The following is an 18,212-nucleotide window of genomic DNA, read 5'->3' as shown; positions in this document are numbered from 1 at the left end:
CTATCATAATTGTTTGGGGGCCCTGCAAACTGTACCCATATAAGATGGTGAACTTAATTGATAAATGTGTATGTTCTGACTGCTATGACTGGCCGTTCCTCCATCTCTCTCCCTCTCTTTCAACCTCTCTATTCCCTGAGACACAACAATATTGAAATTAGGCCAATTAATAACTCTTCAATGGCCTCTAAGTGTCCAAGTGAAAGGAAGAGTTGCGTATCTCTCACTTTATATAAAAAGCTAGAAATAATTATAGCTTAGTTAGAGGAAGACATTTTGAAAGCCAACATAGGCTGAAAAGTAGGCCTTTTGTGCTAAATAGTTGGCCCAGTTGTGAATGTTAAAAAAAAAAAAAAAAAGGTCTTGAAGAAAATTAAAAGTGCTACTCCAATGAACACACAAATGATGAGAAAAGCCTTATTACTGATGTAGAGGAAGTTTCAGTGGTCTGGGTAGAAGATCAAATCAGCCACAACATTCCCTTAAGCCAAAGTCAGATCCAGAGCAAGGCCCTAACTCTCTTCAATTTTATGAAGGCTAAAAGAGGTGGAAAAAACTGCAGAAGAAAAATTGGAACCTAGCAGAGTTTAGTCTGTGAGGTTTAGAGAAAAAAGCCATCTCCATAACGTAAAAGTGCAAGGTAAAGCAGCAAGTGCTGATGGAGAAGCTGCAACAAATTGTTCAGATCTAGCTAAAATCATTGATGAAGCTGGCGTGCTAAAACAACAGATTTTTGAAGTAGAAAAAAACAGCCTTCTATTGAAAGAAGATGCCATCTAGAACTTTCATAGCTAAAGAGAAGTTAATGTTGGCTTCAAAGAACAGGCTGACTTTCTTCTTAGGGGCTAATGTAGCTGGTGACTAAATTGAAGCCAATGCTCACTTACCATTCCAAAAGCCCTAGGGCCCTTGGGAAGTATGCTAAAGCTATCCGGCCTGTGCTCTATAAATAAAACAACAAAGCCTGAATGACAGCATATCTGTTTACAGCATGGCTTACTGAATATTTAAAGCCCACTTTTGAGATCTACTTCTCAGAAAAAAAATTTCTTTGAAAACATTACTGCTCATTGATAATGCACTGGTCACCCAAAAGCTCCAACAGAAATGTACAGGGATGTATATTAATGTTGTTCTAATGGCCGCTAATGCAACATCCATTCTGTACCTCTTGGACAAAGAAATAATTTGATTTTCACATTTCACTATTAAATAAATACATTATGTAAGATTATAGCTGCTATAAAGCATGATTCTTCTGTTAGATCTGGGCAAAGTAAATCGAAAAGCATCTGAAAAGGATTCACCACTTTAGATGCCATTAAGAACATTTATGATTAGGCCGGGTGCAGTGGCTCATGCCTGTAATCCCAGCACTTTGGGAGGCCAAGATGGGCAGATCACAAGGTCAGGAGATCAAGACCATCCTGGCTAACAAGGTGAAACCCCATCTCTACTAAAAATACAAAAAATTAGCTGGGCATGGTGGTGGGTGCCTGTGGTCCCAGCTGCTCAGGAGGCTGAGGGAGGAGAGTGGCATGAACCCGGCAGGTAGAGCTTGCAGTGAGCCGAGATAGTGCCACTGCACTCCAGTCTGGGTGACAGAGTGAGACTCTGTCTCAAAAAAAAAAAAAAAAAAAAGAACATTTATGATTCATGGGAGGAGGTCAAAATAATAATATTAATAGAAGTTTGTAAAAGGTGGATTCCAACCATCATGAATGACTTTGAAGGGATCAAGACTTCAGTGGAGGAAGTAACTGCAGATGTGGTGGAAATGGCAAGAGAACTAGAATTAGAAATGGAGTCTGAAGATGTGACTGACTTGCTGAAACCTCACAATAAAACTCGAACAGATGAAGAGTTGCTTCTAATGGATAAGAAAAGAAAGTGGTTTCTTTAGATGGAATGCTCTACTCCTGGTGAAGATGCTGTGAACATTGTTGAAATGACAACAAAGGATTGAGAGTGTTTCATAATCTCAGTTGACAAAGCAGCAGCAAGGTTTGAGAGGATTACCACAATTTTGAAGAAGCTCTATGGTAGGTAAAATGCTATCAAACATTATGGTACATTAGAGAGAAACCTCTCAATCAATTCAGCAAATTTCATTGTCAACTTATTTTAAGAAATTGCCACAGCCACCTCAACCTTCAGCAACCACCACCCTGATCAATCAGTAGTTATCAATATCAAAGCAAGACCTTTTACCAGCACAAAAGATTATGACTCACTGAAGGCTGAGATGATTATTGGCATTTTTCATCAATAAAGTATTGTAAAATCAATGTATGCATGTTGTTTTCTTACATAAAATGCTATTGTACATTTAATGGACTACAGGACAGTATAAACATAACTTATGTATTCCCTGGGAAACAAAAAAATTGTATTACTTGTTTTGTTAAAATATTCACTTTATTGCCATAGTCTGTAACTGAAACCACAATATCTCTGAAGTATGCCTGTAAATATAAATAATTTCTGAGGAAGGATTGCACCTTGTCAGCCTCAAATTATTGTATATTGCATATGCGTCTGAAACCCAATTAAAAAAATAACCAAGCACACAATGATACCAGATGATTTTATTAAAACTCATGGAAAACATGAGACAATAGAAATAGATCCAGAGGAGATACAGAAAATAGAGTTACCACAGATTTAAAATAATTGTGCTTACTTTATTTGAGATAAAATACAAGACTGATAATTTTGTAGTGGGTTAGAAACTAGAAAAACCCTTAATAAATGGAAATTCTAAAACTAAAAATAAGTGAAATTAAGAACTCAATGAATGAATTTAATCAGAATTTAGACAAAGTTGAAGAGAGAATTAGTAAACTGGAAGATAGCTCAGAATAAAGCACAGAAAGGAGGGGGAAAATGGAAGAACACAGAAAAGAGCATTAAAAACAGAGGATATAGCAAAGAGTTTTAACATATGTATAAAAGGGGCTTCTCAAAGTAAGGAGAAGCCCAAATGAAGTAGAAGCAATATTTGAAGAGATAATGGCTGATAATTGCCTAAAACTAATGAAAGAAAATCAAACCACAGATTTCAGAAGCACTCAAAATTCAAAGCATGAAAAATAAAATTAAAATTCTCATAGTAAAACTTCTCAAAGTAAGGACTAAGAAGAAATATTGAAAGTAGCCAGGGAAAAAGAGAGATACCTTCCAAGGCATAACAAACTGTTCCCTGACTTTTCAACTGTAACAAGGGCTAGAAGATAATGGAATGGTATCTTCAAAATACTGAAGGAAAACAATTGCCAAAGAATAATTCTAAATGTCACTAAAAGAAGTGAGACATGTTATGTTACAACAGATCAAAACTAAGAGGTTGTTCTTCACACAGAAGAAAAATTAACTCAGATTGAAAATCAGAGATGCAAGAAAAAATAAAGAGCACAAAAAGGGTGTGACTAATTTAATTTAATTTAATGTGACTAATTTAATTGACCATTGACTATATAAAACAATAATAATAATGGCTTAGGGTAAAATACAATAATAATATATTTTTATATGTAATATATATAATAATTCCTTAGGGTAAAATATACATAAAGAACTAAACAGCAATAATTACATATAAGTCATGAGGGAATAAATGAAGTGAAAAGCTTCTAAGGTTCTTGCATTACCTTGGAAAAGAGTAGAAATATCAAGCAACGTTAGACTTTAAGTGAAGAATGTGTATTGTAGTCACTGAGGTAAGCACAAATAGAAAAGCAAAATTATATAAAACTACCAAGCTAATGGAAGAGGGGAATGGAATAATAAATAATATGGAGTCCCAAAAAAGGCAAGAAAGAAGTAAGGAATATAGATCAATAAGAAAAAGGAGAAGTAAAAGGGCAGATTAGACCTAAACACATTAATAACTACGTTTAATATAAGTAAACTAAAACGACCAATTAAAGGATAAAGTTTGTCAGGCAGGATTTAAAAAAAATTACAACATGTTGCTTACAAAACACTCATCTAAAGTACAAAGAGGCCGGGTGCGGTGGCTTACGCCTGTAATCCCAGCACTTTGGGAGGCAGAGGCGGGTGGATCACCTGAGGTCAGGAGTTCGAGACCAGCCCAACTAACATGGTGAAACCCCATCTCTACTAAAAATATAAAAATTAGCTGGGCATGGTGTAGGGCACCTGTAATTCCAGCTACTCGGGAGGCTGAGGCAGGAGAATCGCTTGAACCCAGGAGGTGGAGGTTGCAGTGAGCCAAGACCACGCCATTGTACTCTAGCCTGGGCAACAAGAGTGAAACTCTGTCCAAATAAAATAAAATAACAAAATAAAATAAAATAAAGTGCAAAGATATAGAAACGAATGGAAAAAGAAAGCTGCAGTAGTTATATTAATATCATGAAAATTAAATTTTCATGATATTATATATCATATAGGTAAAAGTATTATTACAGATGAAGAGAGATAATTCATAATGATAAAAATGTGCAGTATGCTGGGAAGATTTTGCACTTCTAAGATTGTTTGTCTTTAATAACAGAGGTGAAAATACACAGAGCAAAATTTACCAGAACTACAAAATAAAAGTTTTTCAAAGTATCTGTGGTGAAGGAACATTTAAAATTTTCTAATCTGCTGCAGATTAATACTCGTATAAAATTACAATAAAAATTGACTAATAGAGAAAATGAAAAACACACACACGAAATACAGATTCGCTAATCATAATGCATAGATGTCACAGCAATGTCAAATTGCTAATAAAGTTGCTAAATGGTTGTTTCAATTTACCATGTGTTCCAAGAACACACTAACTTATGTGCTCTTGGACAGGTGACAGTTTGGAGACTACCACTGGCCAGCAGAACGCATTTTGAATAGCACTGAAACAGAAAAAGCCACAGTTGCAGTAGGAGACTTTCCACTGCTGAGATTGCACTGAGCTGAGATAATATCACTGCACTCCAGCGTGGGCAACAAAGTGAGACCTTGTCTCAAAACAACAACAACAACAACAACAAACTCCAAAAGCAATAATAATAATCAGTGGTGAATGATGAGTGTGCACGAGTTATGTGTACTTTTCACATGACACATAAAAATTGTCTCTATAGTATAAGATGGAAATCATACCAAATACGTTCTCAGGAGTGGAAGTAGGCTAGAAATCAATTTTTTTTTTCAAAAAAAGATTAGCTGGAAATCCTCTCTGTATTTGGACATTTAAAACTACACATTAAATAATCTATGGGTTAAAGAAGAAATCACAATGGAAAGGTCATGCATACCAAAACTTCTAAGATCCAGTTTAAGCCATGCTTAGAGAGCCATACATACCTTAAGTGCACATATTAAAAAAGAAGATGAGTTGGATATCAGTACTCTCAGCATTCATCTCCAGACACTGGTGAAGTACAGTCAATGAACCCCAAAGAAAGTATAAGAAAAGACATCTTAAAGAGCAGGGCCAAAAGAGGTTAAATATAAAATAAAAATTATAAGAAATCACAATAGTACTTAAAGAAAATATAACGTTTTTTAAATAGTAGGGGTGCAAATAGCCCTTCTAAATATGGCAGCAAAGACAGAAACTATGAAGGGAAAAAGATAATACAATTAGACTATTTACTTAAAAAAAAATCTATGTCGAAATCACTACAGACAATACTAAAAGACAAATGACCACACAGGCAAAATATTTGCAAATTATATGACAAGAAGTCTGTATCATTTCTATGCAAAAAGCATATGCAAAATCAATACATAAAAGGAAAACATTCCAATAGAAAAAAATAGCCACAAGACGTGTACTGGCACTTGCAAAAACAAGATACATAAATGGTTCATAAACATATTAAAATACCCAATCTCACTAATAATCCAAGAAATAGAGTAATGTCTAATCTCACTGACAACAAAGAGTTTTCAAATACGAGCTTTTATTTTCACCCATGATTATACTTACAATAAAACCAAAAGCAGCTAGGCATGGTGGCTCACACTTGTAATCCCAGGACTTTGGGAAGCTGAGGAAGCTGGATTGCTTGAGCTCACGATTTCAAGACCAGTCTGGGCAACATAGTGAGACCCCATCTCTAAAAAAAAATTAGCAGAGTGGCACATGCCTGTAGTCCCAGCTACTCAGGAGGTTGAGGTGGGAGGATCACCTAAGCCTGGGAAGCTGAGATTGCAGAGAGCTGAGATAACATCACTGCACTCCACCCTGGGCAACAAAGTGAGGTCTTGTCTCAAAACAACAACAACAACAACAAACCCCAAAAGCAATAATAATAATCAGTGGTGAATGATGAGTGTGCAGGAGTTATGTGTGAGGTATAGAAAAGGGGCTATTTTTCCAGAGAGAAATTTAACAATATGTATCAAAAGACTTAAATGGAAACCACTCAACTCAGGAAATTCATTTCTTGGAATTTGGCCTTGGGAAATAATCATGGATACATGCAAAGATGTTTTTACAAGTATGTTTATTATGGCATTGTTTATAATAGCAAAAAAAAAGTGAACTATATAAATATCCAAAATTAGAGAAGGTTAATAAACATTTGGTACCACACTAAACAGAGTAGAGGAACACAATTTACCCATTAAAAATGATAACATGAGAGAATATTCAGCAAAATGAAAAGTGATATATGAAATATTGGTAAGGGAATAAAGCAGATTGTGAAACATTGTGATCTCACTTTTGTTGTATATAGTTAGGATAGGCAGCAATTTTTAAAAATTGTTTTTAGAGGTTGTTTTAATTTTGTTCACTTTTACTTCTCTGTATTTTATAAAACATTTAAAGCAAACACGTTTTGCTTAGAAAGAAAGAAAAGAAAGAGAGAAAGAAAGAAAGAGAGAGAGAGAAAGAAAGAGAGAGAAAGAAAGAGAGAGAGAAAGAAAGGAAAGAAAGAAAGAAAGAAAAAGAAAGAAAGAAAAGAAAGAAAGAAAGAAAGGAGGAAAGAAAAAGAAAAAGAAAGAAAAAAGAAAGGAATAGAGGCAGGCTTTCACTATGTTGCCCAGGCTGATCTCAAACTCCTGAGCTCAAGTGATCCACCCACCTTGGCCTCCCAAAGTGCTGAGATTACAGGTGTGAGCCACCCTGCTGCCCAACATATGTTACTTTTCGTAGGAAAAATGGTCCTGAAAAAAAACTTCCGGTTTTGAAATGTTATCTTTGCTTCCAAATTTCAAATAAAATGCAGAGGAAGCACATGTACAATTCATTGCTTACTGACTTGGCCCTTGTTCTGCAGAGTTCACTTGGTCATATAGTAAACTTGTTTTCACACTAATATTTGACATAGAAATTGAAAGAAAACACTGAGCTTGTTTTTACCACATTTGGAGCAGCAGCTTTTTTATTGTAATTTTTTTTAGCTTATCAAGATAAGTGGTTTCCTACAGGATACTGAACATCATTTCCAAGGCACGAAATTTCTCATAAAGGTAATCTATTCACTCATGCAATAAATATTTATTAGGCATATTTCTGTGTTCGGCCCTGTGCCAAAGACTGAGAATACAGTGATGGACTAGACCAGCCACCACTGCCCTTGTGGGGCTCAAGGTCCAGGGTCTCTCCTATCAGATGCGTCACACTTGACGATCCAACACTCAGGCCACAGTGTGGGCAATTTTCAAATGGAGACCACTCCGCCCAAATTCCTGAGCCCTTCAGCACACACTGAGTGCACCAGAAGCAAATGTATTAGCAGGAGTGTGCAAGCAGTCCTTCAGAAATGAGGAAGTCACTCTCTTCCTGAAAAGTAAAATATCAGCTTTTCTCAACTATTTCTGGAACTAAATTTTAAAAATTTGAGTCTTGTCTTGAAAGAGCTAAGAAAAGTAAATAAATGAAGCTGCCAACAATCTCTCACCCTCAAGGATGTGAGGAAAGAGTGTATTTATGAAAGGGAACCAGAAGGACTGTGCTCACTGGCTGATAGACAACGCAAGTAGGAATTCATTTCCCAACAATGACTCAGCAGAATCACAGATATAATGTAGGCCCAGGATTGAACGAGGAGAGTCATACACAGGTCATAACACAGCATGAAAGTAATGAATAGTTGTACACCCAGTTTTCTCTCAATTTGTTTCCTGCTCAGAAAGCTCAAATGCCAATCTGTCCAAAGCCAGATGTTGTGGTAACCCCAAGTTCAGGTGAAGCTGGATCAGCAGGTCTTAGTGAAATTGCATAGACATGCAGCAACTCAGGCTGTCACAGATGTGGAGATGGTGTGCCAGGCCTGGGAGTAAGAGGTTTGGTCCAGATGAGATGGGGATTGCTTTGTTTATCTATTGCTATGTTTAAAAAACAAACAAACAACAACAAAAAAACCCCACAAAACTTAGTGGCTTAAAACAAATACAGACATACAGAATTTCTTAATTTTTCATGAGTCTGAGGGCTGAACCCACTCTACTGGGCAGCCTTCCTGCTTCACGTGCTGCAGTACACATGCAGTCACACGGCTGCCTTCATCTGGAGCTTGGCTCCGGCTGATAGTCCAAGGTGGCATCTCATGCTTCAGTGTCTCTCTCCATGCAGCCTATCAATACTCAAGAAACCACCTGAGCAATATTACAATATGGCAGATGACTTCATGCATGGGCACCAGTGGGGTCCCTGCTTGCATCCTATTTGCTAATGTTTCTTTGGACAAAGCAAGTCACATCGCCCATTCCAGAGTCAATGCAGGAGGTGCTACACAAGTTGTGACTCTTTTGCGCTGTGGTTTATTGGGGCCCTCAATCTAACAGTTTACCACAGGGACCAAGACCAGGAAACGGGTGGGATGAGGATGTGAAAGGGGGATGTGGTGCAGGGATGTGGTAGGGCGGAGGCCACAATAGGAATGTGGCCACCACCCAAGACAATAGCATAATTGGAGTTAGGAGTGGGGACATGGAGATCAAGGTGAAGAGATAAACAGAGGGACTGTGGCTGGTCAAACAGTCTACAGCATGAGCAGAAGAGCAGAGTAAAACCCAAGAAACCACGTAGGAGGTGGCAAGGCAGAAACTAAGCAAGAATGGGGGGAATAATCCTGACTTCTCGTAAAGAGAAACATTGGGAAGAAAACACAAATCCCTGGTGCCATTTTTGTTTTTTAAATGAGGGAGCTTAGATTTTCCAATGAGCCCCTACGATATACTCTTTCTAGTTTAGGAGAGATGACAGCTTTGGGTGGTCAGGGGCTCCCTGGAGCCCTCCCTGGGCCCTGCTGCTCCTCGCACTCATCTTTTCCTTGTTCTCCAGCCCCTCCCTTCTCTGTCCCAAACATTGGCTCAGGTGTTCCAACTTTGAAGATATGTTTTTAATGTGGTTTTATATATGTTTTAAATGTTTGTAAAAAGTGGAATATCAGTAATTTAACCAGTAGACTTACATAGTAAGAGGGGAGGAGTCTCACTGTGGTTTACAAACTCTCATATGATTCTCTGACCTCATCTTCCGCCCCCCCCCCCCCACCCTCCACCCACAGTCTCTGTAGCTGCACTGGCCAATTGTTCTACAAAGGGGCCTTTTACCTGCCACATAGCACCTGTCTGGGAATCTCTCCCCCCACATACATACACGGCTCCCCCATTTTTTTCATATCTTTGCTAATGTGTAATCTCACTGATTATTTCCCTAGCCATTTTTCTGACATTATTTAACATTGCAACCTACCCTTTCTCCACACATAACTATTCTTTTTCTGTGCTGTGTTTTTCTAGAGAGCCCCTCACACCATGTAACAATACATATATTTGTTTGTTTTTGTTGTTGTTTGATTTATTTTGCATCTTTCCACAATCCCAGGATGATTCTAACATGCAGTCAAGTTCACAAGGAGCAGGTTTAGGGCACGGGGTTCAGTTACTCAGAACTCTATTCCAGTTCTGCCTTGCAGCTGAGAGCACCCATGACCTTGGGCAGTTCCTTAACTTCTGAGGACCTCATCTGTAAAATGCAAGTCATGAAAGTTCTTCTTATCTGCTAGGTTCCTGTGAACATTACATGCGACTTGCAAGCATGGAGCTCAAGCTCATGGCGCCCGGCACGTGGTAAGTGCTGAGTGGCCAACAGGTTTTTGTGGGAGGGGATTTGGGTCTCCCATTCTGTGATGGTTGTGTCGACCCTTCTTGAGAACAGCATGTGGGGTTAAGCACTCCTGGCTGCAGCGACTGTCTTCTTTTCCGTCGGCAGAGATTGTTAGGGTTGCTTAGCAAAGCACCTGCTTGTCCTTTTAGAGCCCAGTCTCCTGGTGTCAATAAATTCATAATTGTTCATTAGATCACATCGATGTCTTAGAGCAAAGTAAAGAATATTGAAATAGTAGTTGCCAAAGGTTTCTGGCTAGGTAACAGCCACAGGAGAAAATGGATGCTATGAATTTCCTTTTGATACACATTAATTATATTCGAGTTTCTCATTGGAAAATCACTTGAAAGAAGTATGTCAAAGCTTTTCTGGCTGGGTGCAGTGGCTCATGCCTGTAATCCCAGCACTTTGGGAGGCTGAGGCAGGTGGATCACTTGAGGTCAGGAGTTCGAGACCAGCCTGGCCAACATGGAAAAACTCCATCTCTACTAAAAATACAAAAAAAATTAGCCAGGCATGGTGGCAGGCACCTGTAATTTCAGCTACTCAGGAGACTGAGGTGGGAGAATGAATTGAACCCAGGAGGCAGAGGTTGCAGTGAGCTGAGATTGTGCCACTGTACTCCAGCCTGGACAACAGAAACTGTCACCAAAAAAAAAAAAAGCTTTTATTTTTTAAACTTTCTTTCTAACAGAGAGAGCATCGCAGCAAATCACCCAAGGCTACGGCATTAGGCACCTCACTTCCTGAGGACCTTCAGGTTTGTCCAAGGAGCATTTTGTTTATTTCAGAATAACAATCTGAAATAGGATCTCATGATGGTGCCAGCTATTTTGTTTATTTCAGAACCTCTTCTCAGGGAGCCTTATATTAAAGTGAATTCTCAGTAGAAACAATTTTTCTCCAGCTTATCCTTCCTGGAAAGATCTGATAGGAGTAAAAGAGAAAGTATTTTTTAAAACGGTTTATTCATTACTCATTTAAAACATTAAAGTATTTATGGAGCTCTGCTGACATGGAGGACCCCAGGCTGGCCTTCACGGAGTTTACATTCTATCAGAGTGACCTATCAGATTTGCATGCAGTGAAGTGCAGTAAAGTTTGCTAGGTGCTACTATAACAGTATAAACAAAGCATTCAGAAAGAGTGATTACTTGCAGCTGGATATGGAGGAGGCATTCCCAACAGCTTTACAGAAGAGAGATTTTACCAGACCCAGAAGAGAGAGAGGATCATTCAAGTGACAGGATCAGCAAAGGCAGAGCCACAGGGCTAGGACAACAGGCTGCCCATTTGAAGGAGATGAGAACAGCAGCCTGATGTGGCTCTCCCAGGGCCACAAGAGGAGTCACCAGAGATGGTGCTAGAGAGGCTGATGAGGATAGGTTTGAAGAGCTGGAAGAGTCTACTTAGAAATTTGAAATTCATTCTCCAGGCAATTGGGAGCCATTGAAACATTTTGAGCAAAACCAGGTCATGACTAGATCTGTGATTAAGGAAGATCACTCTGAGACAGGTCCTCAGTCCTTGACCAGGCAGCACAGTTGACAATGTGGTTAGACATTTTAGCAGTGATGTTGGTGAATTTCCAGGACAGCCTTTGTGGGAATCTGTAAAAAAAAATAAATAAAATAAAATAAAATAAAATAAAAAACACTTGAGGTAGGAAATATGATTGCCTGCTTTGCTCTGACCTCGGCCTTTGCTCATTTATCTGCTGGGATTTGATCAGACTCATTCTAGCCTCTTTTTTTGCTCTGCCTCCACCAAGGGTAGTGGTCCTGGCCCCAGGCACTCAGCTTCCCTTCTCCATGAGCTCCCTGCTCTAGATACTGAGGCTCAAGACAGCAAGTCAAGTCATTTATGTTGAGTGAATGTCATGCATGAGGAATCGTGTTGTGGATGCCATGATGCACTACCCAGATGCCCATCCACGACTGAAGGACTCACCCCCCTCGCTGCTGAGGGTGCTGCCAGCCCACAACCCTCAGCTGTCAGTCTAACTTCACGAGCAGACAGTTCAGGAGAGTCATCCCATCTTCAGAATTCTAAGTCAGGTCAAATGAGACTTTCTTTGAGATTGTACTGCAGCGCGACTTCTTCCTCTGCCCAATCCTGCTTCCTCCCCTTATTTTCCACAGGCACTGGCCCCAGAAATATTCCTTATAAACCTCCTACATGTGAACCTTCATCCCAAGGTGTGCTTCCTAGGAACCCCCATGAAACAGAAAGAACCAGAATCAAGGATTAGAAGACAGTGTGAGTCCATCACACGATGATTGTGTTGTCTGGGATGAACCTCAGAGCTCTCCTTGAGGGCTGGGGCCAGGACTCAATGAGGCTTTCAATGATTTTTGATTCAGATAATGGATGCAACTTTCTTTGTAAATGTTTTAAAAGCCCATGCAATTGTCAGTTATCGTTATTTATAGTTGGAAAGGAGAACAAAGATAACATCGATGGAAAACTGAAAGATGAGACTGGATTCAAAGTTGGAGACCCTGGTGCAGAGAGGGAAGGGGAGAGGATGTCACAATTGCTCAGAGGGGACATAATGAAGATGAGAAGGAGACTAATACTCAGAAATGGGCCATCAAGAGTGTGCGAGGCTTCAGAAATGTCAAGTGGGTTAAGCAATGATGGAAAGTGTTAGATTTAAGAGCAATGCTCACACTCAATTTTCTAGGAATGTTTGATTGGTCATCAGTAGTCTATTTGGAGAAGCATGGAGCAGGAACATATCTGTCTCCTTTTCCACTATGGACCCTGTGCCTAAGAAGCTGCTGGTACCCAGGGAGCACCTAGCAACCATTTATTATTGTCGAATAATTCTTAGGTGTTTGAAAGCAACATGTATACTTTATTGCTACTAATGAAGACAATTATTGAAGTAGTATGTTGGAAAATTTGTCTGCTACTGACCTCTGCCACACACCTGCGAACACACTCATCTACCTACCCATGCTCTATCCAGCCTGGTTGCTGACTACAAACAGAATTACTTCCCTAGCATCTTGGAAGTTGTTTTTCCTATACACACGACCTAGAAAGAAATCTCTAAGCCTATCCCTATGCTGTTTTGTTTTGTTTTCTTTTGTTTTAGTAGAGACGGGGTTTCACCATGCTGGCTAGGCTGGTCTCGAACTCCTGACCTCATGATTTGTTCTCCTCGGCCTCTGAAAGTGTTGGGATCACAGGTGTGAGCCACCACTCCTGGCCCTCCCATACTTCTTTAAGGCCCCTATACCTCTTTGAACATTGATCATTCCTGAAAGAGTATGCAAATGAACCACTAATAAGATGGCATGCTTCTGAATTTAATCAGGAAAGGGCAAACACATGTTATAGAATTAAAGATCTAAACACACATTTTGAGGGATACACTCGTAGGATATTGAAGGCAGAGGAATTGTTTCCAAATAAAACAGCCTCCTTTGAAGTGAGAGTACATCAAAGCAAGTTCTTCTTACCTTTGGGAATGTAGCCTTCTTATAAATTTACATGGCCACTTGGATGGGTGATCAGGGCATAATTTTCCCTTCCCATTTTGACCTATTTGGGTTGACGTTTAGTGCATCACCACACAATGATTTGTCTATCTCCCCACTAAACTATGAATTTTTTTAGGGTAAGGACTTTTTCTTTAATCTCTGGTTCCCTGCCACATTGCAAATGACCTGTTGCTTGGGAGACACTAAAAGGATATTGAAGGAAGGGAGAAGAGCAAAGAAAGGGAGGGGAGGCAAATGGAATGGAGTCCAGTTAGACTCATGGCGCTCATTCAAAGTTGTCAAAACACTCAATTCCTGTTGGCCTTGAGGGAGCTTCCTGACTCCCAGAGCACTGGGGGATAGTGAGAAATAGGTAAAATTTGGAATCAGGAGACTTGGGTTTGTGTTCTAGTTATGCCATTTCATGCATGTGTGTCCTTAGATGAGGCATTTAACCCCCAAGCCTCAATATCATCTTCTGTAGATTGAGGATTATTATGTCTACCTTAAAGAGATCTTGAGTGATTAAGTGAAATAAAATATGTGAAAGCATTCAACAATTTTTTTTTTTTTTTTTTTTTTTTTTGAGACAGAGTCTCACTCTGTCACCCAGGCTGGAGTGCCGTGGTGCAATCTCAGCTCACTGCAACCTCCGCCTTCTGGATTCAAGTGATTCTCCTGCCTCAGCCTCCTGAGTAACTGGGATTACAGGTGTGCACCACCATGCCCAGCTAATTTTTGTATTTTTAGTAGAGACAGGGTTTCATCATGTTGGCCAGGCTGGTCTCGAACTCATGACCTCAGATGATCTGCCTGCCTTGGCCTCCCAAAGTGCTGAGATTCAGGCATGAGCCACCGCTCACAGCAAGCATTCAGCAAATTTTTAAATGCCATTTAATTGTTACCTACCATTATTATTACCCTGAAATCAGAGCCATCTTCCACTGAACTCTCTTTTCTGTTTAATTTGGCAAAATACTGTCTTTTTTTTTTCATCCAACAAGAAGCCATAACTTTATTTATGATAGAAACAGTACAAATTTCAAACCAAGCTGCAGTTACTCATCTGAGACACCAAAAAAGTTGCTTTCAGATGGTTACATTGTTAATTCCATAATAGCATTTACAATATCATTACTGTTCTTCAGGGCTCGGACTGCCTTTGCTCCCCACACATTTGCTTGTGACAGGACCAATTCTATGTCCTTAATTTCTACACCTGTTTCATCGACCTCTTCCTCTTCACTGCCCTCTTGTACAGTTGGAGTCTGTGTGTTTTCTTGAATGTTTGAGACAGCTTCACCTTGAACTTTGAATTTCTCAGCAGCTGCTAGTTGTGCTTCCTGAGATAAATCTTCAATCTTGGCTTCCCCAAAAACCATGTAGGTATCCGAAGCGGGCTCTTGTAGACATCTGGTTTTGTGATGACAAAGAGGATATTCTTAGATTTCTGGATAGTGACTCTAGTAACTCCTGTAACCTGTTGAAGACCCAGTTTGAACATAGCCTTCCGTGCCTTCTTTTCACTCCGCCTCTGTTTTGCTTTACTGGCTGGTTCTTCATCAATTTCAGCTGCTACCACCAACTGGACTTGTTGTGCGGTTACCTGGGTGGAATCCTGTTCTTCAAGCTCTGGTACTGACTCATCACTGTCAGATTCTGTTCCAGACCCTGTCTCAGCCTGGGGCTGCGGCAACTGCTGCTCTATAGCAGGGACGGTTTCTGTGGCTTCGCCGGGCATTTTGTGGAGGGAACGTGGAATCAAGATGGCGGCAGAAAGAGAGCCAGAGAGAGCGTGGCCCACGTCTGTTGCAGAAGGAAGCCGGACGCCCAAAACACTGTATTTTGATAGAATGCTGTAAAAAAGGGGGGAAAGTCTGATTTTAAATTAATTTTCTCTTCTTGTTCTCAGGATTTCAGTTAAGTGTGTTGGATGGTTATCCTTTTTAAAAAACTGAGAGCAACAGTGATTCCAATCAAAGGTTTGCTATTGGCCTCCAGTTAAATCAGAACCGCTTGAGAACTTTATAAAATACAGATTCCCAAGTCCCAATTCCGAGGACCTCAATTCAATTGTCCTTGAGTGGGGATGGGGAAACCTGTAGCTTAAAAAGCCGCCCAGCTGAGTCTGATGAGAAACCAGGCTAGGAAACCTGGATAGGCTCCTTTTTCCATTTAAAACTGTCAGCACCTGTAATCTGAGCACCTTGGGAGGCCGAGGTGGGCAGATCACCCGAGGTCAGGAGTTCGAGACCAGCCTGGCCAACATGGTGAAACCTTGTCTCTACTTAAAAATACAAAAAAATTAGCCAGGCGTGGTGGCGCATGCCTGTAATCCCAGCTACTGGGGAGGCTGAAGCAGGAGAATCACTTGAACCTGTGAGGTGGAGGTTGCAGTGAGCTGAGATCATGCCACTGCACTCCACCCTGGGCGACAGAGTGAGACTCTGTCTCGAAAACAAACAAAGAAAAAACTGTCAGGAAAGCTCCAAGTTCAGGCAAGTGAGTTTTTGAATATGCCCCTTCTACCTGGCTAATTGTCAGCTGAATAAACCCTCACATGCTATGAGGGTTCATGGCATTCAAACTTGTTGTTTGAAACTAGCAATGTTATAGAAATGCCAGCCTCAGCCTGAGCATGCCTTTTCTGTAACAAATTCACAGGTAGGCACATGCACCTAAAATCAAAGCTCTGGAGCTAGAGTGGGAAATACAGGATTAGTAGGGCTCTTAGATAAAACATTTTGATCTCTTTTGTCTTATTTCCTCAGCTTCAAGAGAAAACGGCAAAAGGCATACCTCTGTCTGTTTTACAGGGATTCATTATGATTATCATTATTATTATTTATTTCACTGTTTTTTCAGAGACAGGGTCTCACTTTGTCACCCAGGCTGGAGTCCGGTGGTGTGATCATAGTTCACTGCAGCCTCAAACTCCTGGGCTCAAGCAATTCTCCTGCCTCAGCCTCCTGAGTAGCTGGGACTACAGGCATGCACCAGCACACCTGACATGCAGGGATGTTTTGACCTGAAAATGAATGTGAAAAAGTAATGGTGATTCGAACTTTTTGGAAAAACTCCTCTGCCTCATCATCTTTGGGCTCAGGGTATCTCCACAGTTACCATTCAGCACAAATCTTATAAAAATTAAAATTCTACATTTCTATTCCAATTCCACTGGGACTCATGTATGGCTGGTGGTAAATTGGTACAACTACTTCAGAAAACTGTTGAGTAGTATCTAGCAAAGCTAAACATTTGCATACCCTATTTTGCTCCTATGCACATACCCAACAGAAATGTTTACAATGTTTACCAAAAGTGATGTACTAGATGTGCATAGTACTAATTATAATAGCTCAAAACTGAAATTACCCAAACGACCATGTACAGTAGCATGGATAAATAAATTGTAATATATTTGCACAGAATACCATACAAAAAAGAAAATGAATTATCTATAATTACATGCAAAATTAGATGAATTTCACAAGCATGAGTTTGAATGAAAAGCTAGACAGGAAACAGTCAATACTGCACCTACATAAAGTACAAAACTGGCAAAACTAAGAATTTGAGATTATGGGTCTCCAACACAGTACTTCAGCTTCCAGGACTCTCTTCCAGCATGACCAAAGACACCTCTTCACACAAGATGGTAGCAACAAATTATAGGTGCAGTCGCACCAAACTCACAGAACAATTGAAAATCCTCACCAATACCTTCGATCAAAAACCTTGCTCAGGTTATTCTACCAAACAAAAACTTGCTTTATAAATCAATACAGAAGAGTCAAGAATCCAAATTTGGTTTCAGAATTGAAGAGCTAGGCATGGATTCCAGAAAAGACCAGAACCAGAGACTTTAGAATCAAGCCAGAGCCATGGACAAGATCAACCTGGTGCAGAGTTTCAAAGTAGAGAAGCCAGACAGTGTTGTACCACCTACGGCGCCTCTCAATTATGCACTCTCATCAAGGCATTTTTGAAAAACCCATACCTTAGGATTGATTCCAGGAAACAACTTGCTAAAGAAATTAGTGTTCCAGAGTCAAGAGTCCAAATTTGGTTCCAAAATCAAAGATCTGGATTTCATCTCCAGAGAAAAAGGGAACCTGTTGTGTCCTTAGAACAAGAAGACCAGGGGCAAGATTTCTGAGAGACTTTCAAGGTACAGAAGATACACAGAATGGCACCACCCTCACTAGCAACTCTCATTTCTCTAGAGCCAGAACACGGTGAACACAGTCAAGTTCAGTGTATTTGATATTATCAACTTGGGTCCCAAATCTCTCTCATAGTCTTCCTGGGAGATGGGAAAGGACTTAGCTGGGTGTGGTGACTCACACTTGCAATCCCAGCACTCTGGGAGGCTGAGGCAGGAAGATTGCTTGAGCCCAGGAGTTTGAAACCAGCCTGGGCAACAGAGCAAGACCCTGTCTCTACTATCAAAAGTGAAATAAAATAGAAAGGACTATAGGAGGCACAGATAGGCACAGGAGGCACCACGCTACCCTATTGACACAGCCTGGATCCAGAGTTCAGCAGACCTGAGACAATGAAAATAAACTTAGTAATAATAATAATAATAAAAAGATTATGGTTACCCTTGGGGAGGAGGTGGGGGGTTAGTGATTGTAAGA

General features: G+C 40.1%; 1 protein-coding gene and 1 pseudogene across 1 annotated transcript; one reads left to right on the top strand and one right to left on the bottom strand.

Moving 5' to 3' along the window:
- Positions 1-14,561: 14,561 nt before the first annotated feature.
- Positions 14,562-15,346, bottom strand: LOC100971712 (putative nascent polypeptide-associated complex subunit alpha-like protein). The gene is given in 2 exon segments (XM_008975190.5): positions 14,562-14,971; positions 14,974-15,346. Coding segments are annotated over 2 exon segments (642 nt in total). The 5' UTR covers positions 15,311-15,346; the 3' UTR covers positions 14,562-14,666.
- A 1,851-nt stretch (positions 15,347-17,197) lies between these two features.
- Positions 17,198-17,811, top strand: LOC103786646 (double homeobox protein A-like; annotated as a pseudogene).
- The last annotated feature ends 401 nt before the right edge of the window (positions 17,812-18,212 follow it).

The sequence above is a fragment of the Pan paniscus genome, chromosome 7 (assembly GCF_029289425.2).
Source record: "Pan paniscus chromosome 7, NHGRI_mPanPan1-v2.0_pri, whole genome shotgun sequence".
Lineage (NCBI taxonomy): Eukaryota > Metazoa > Chordata > Mammalia > Primates > Hominidae > Pan > Pan paniscus.
This window is presented reverse-complemented; position numbering and strand designations above follow the sequence as displayed.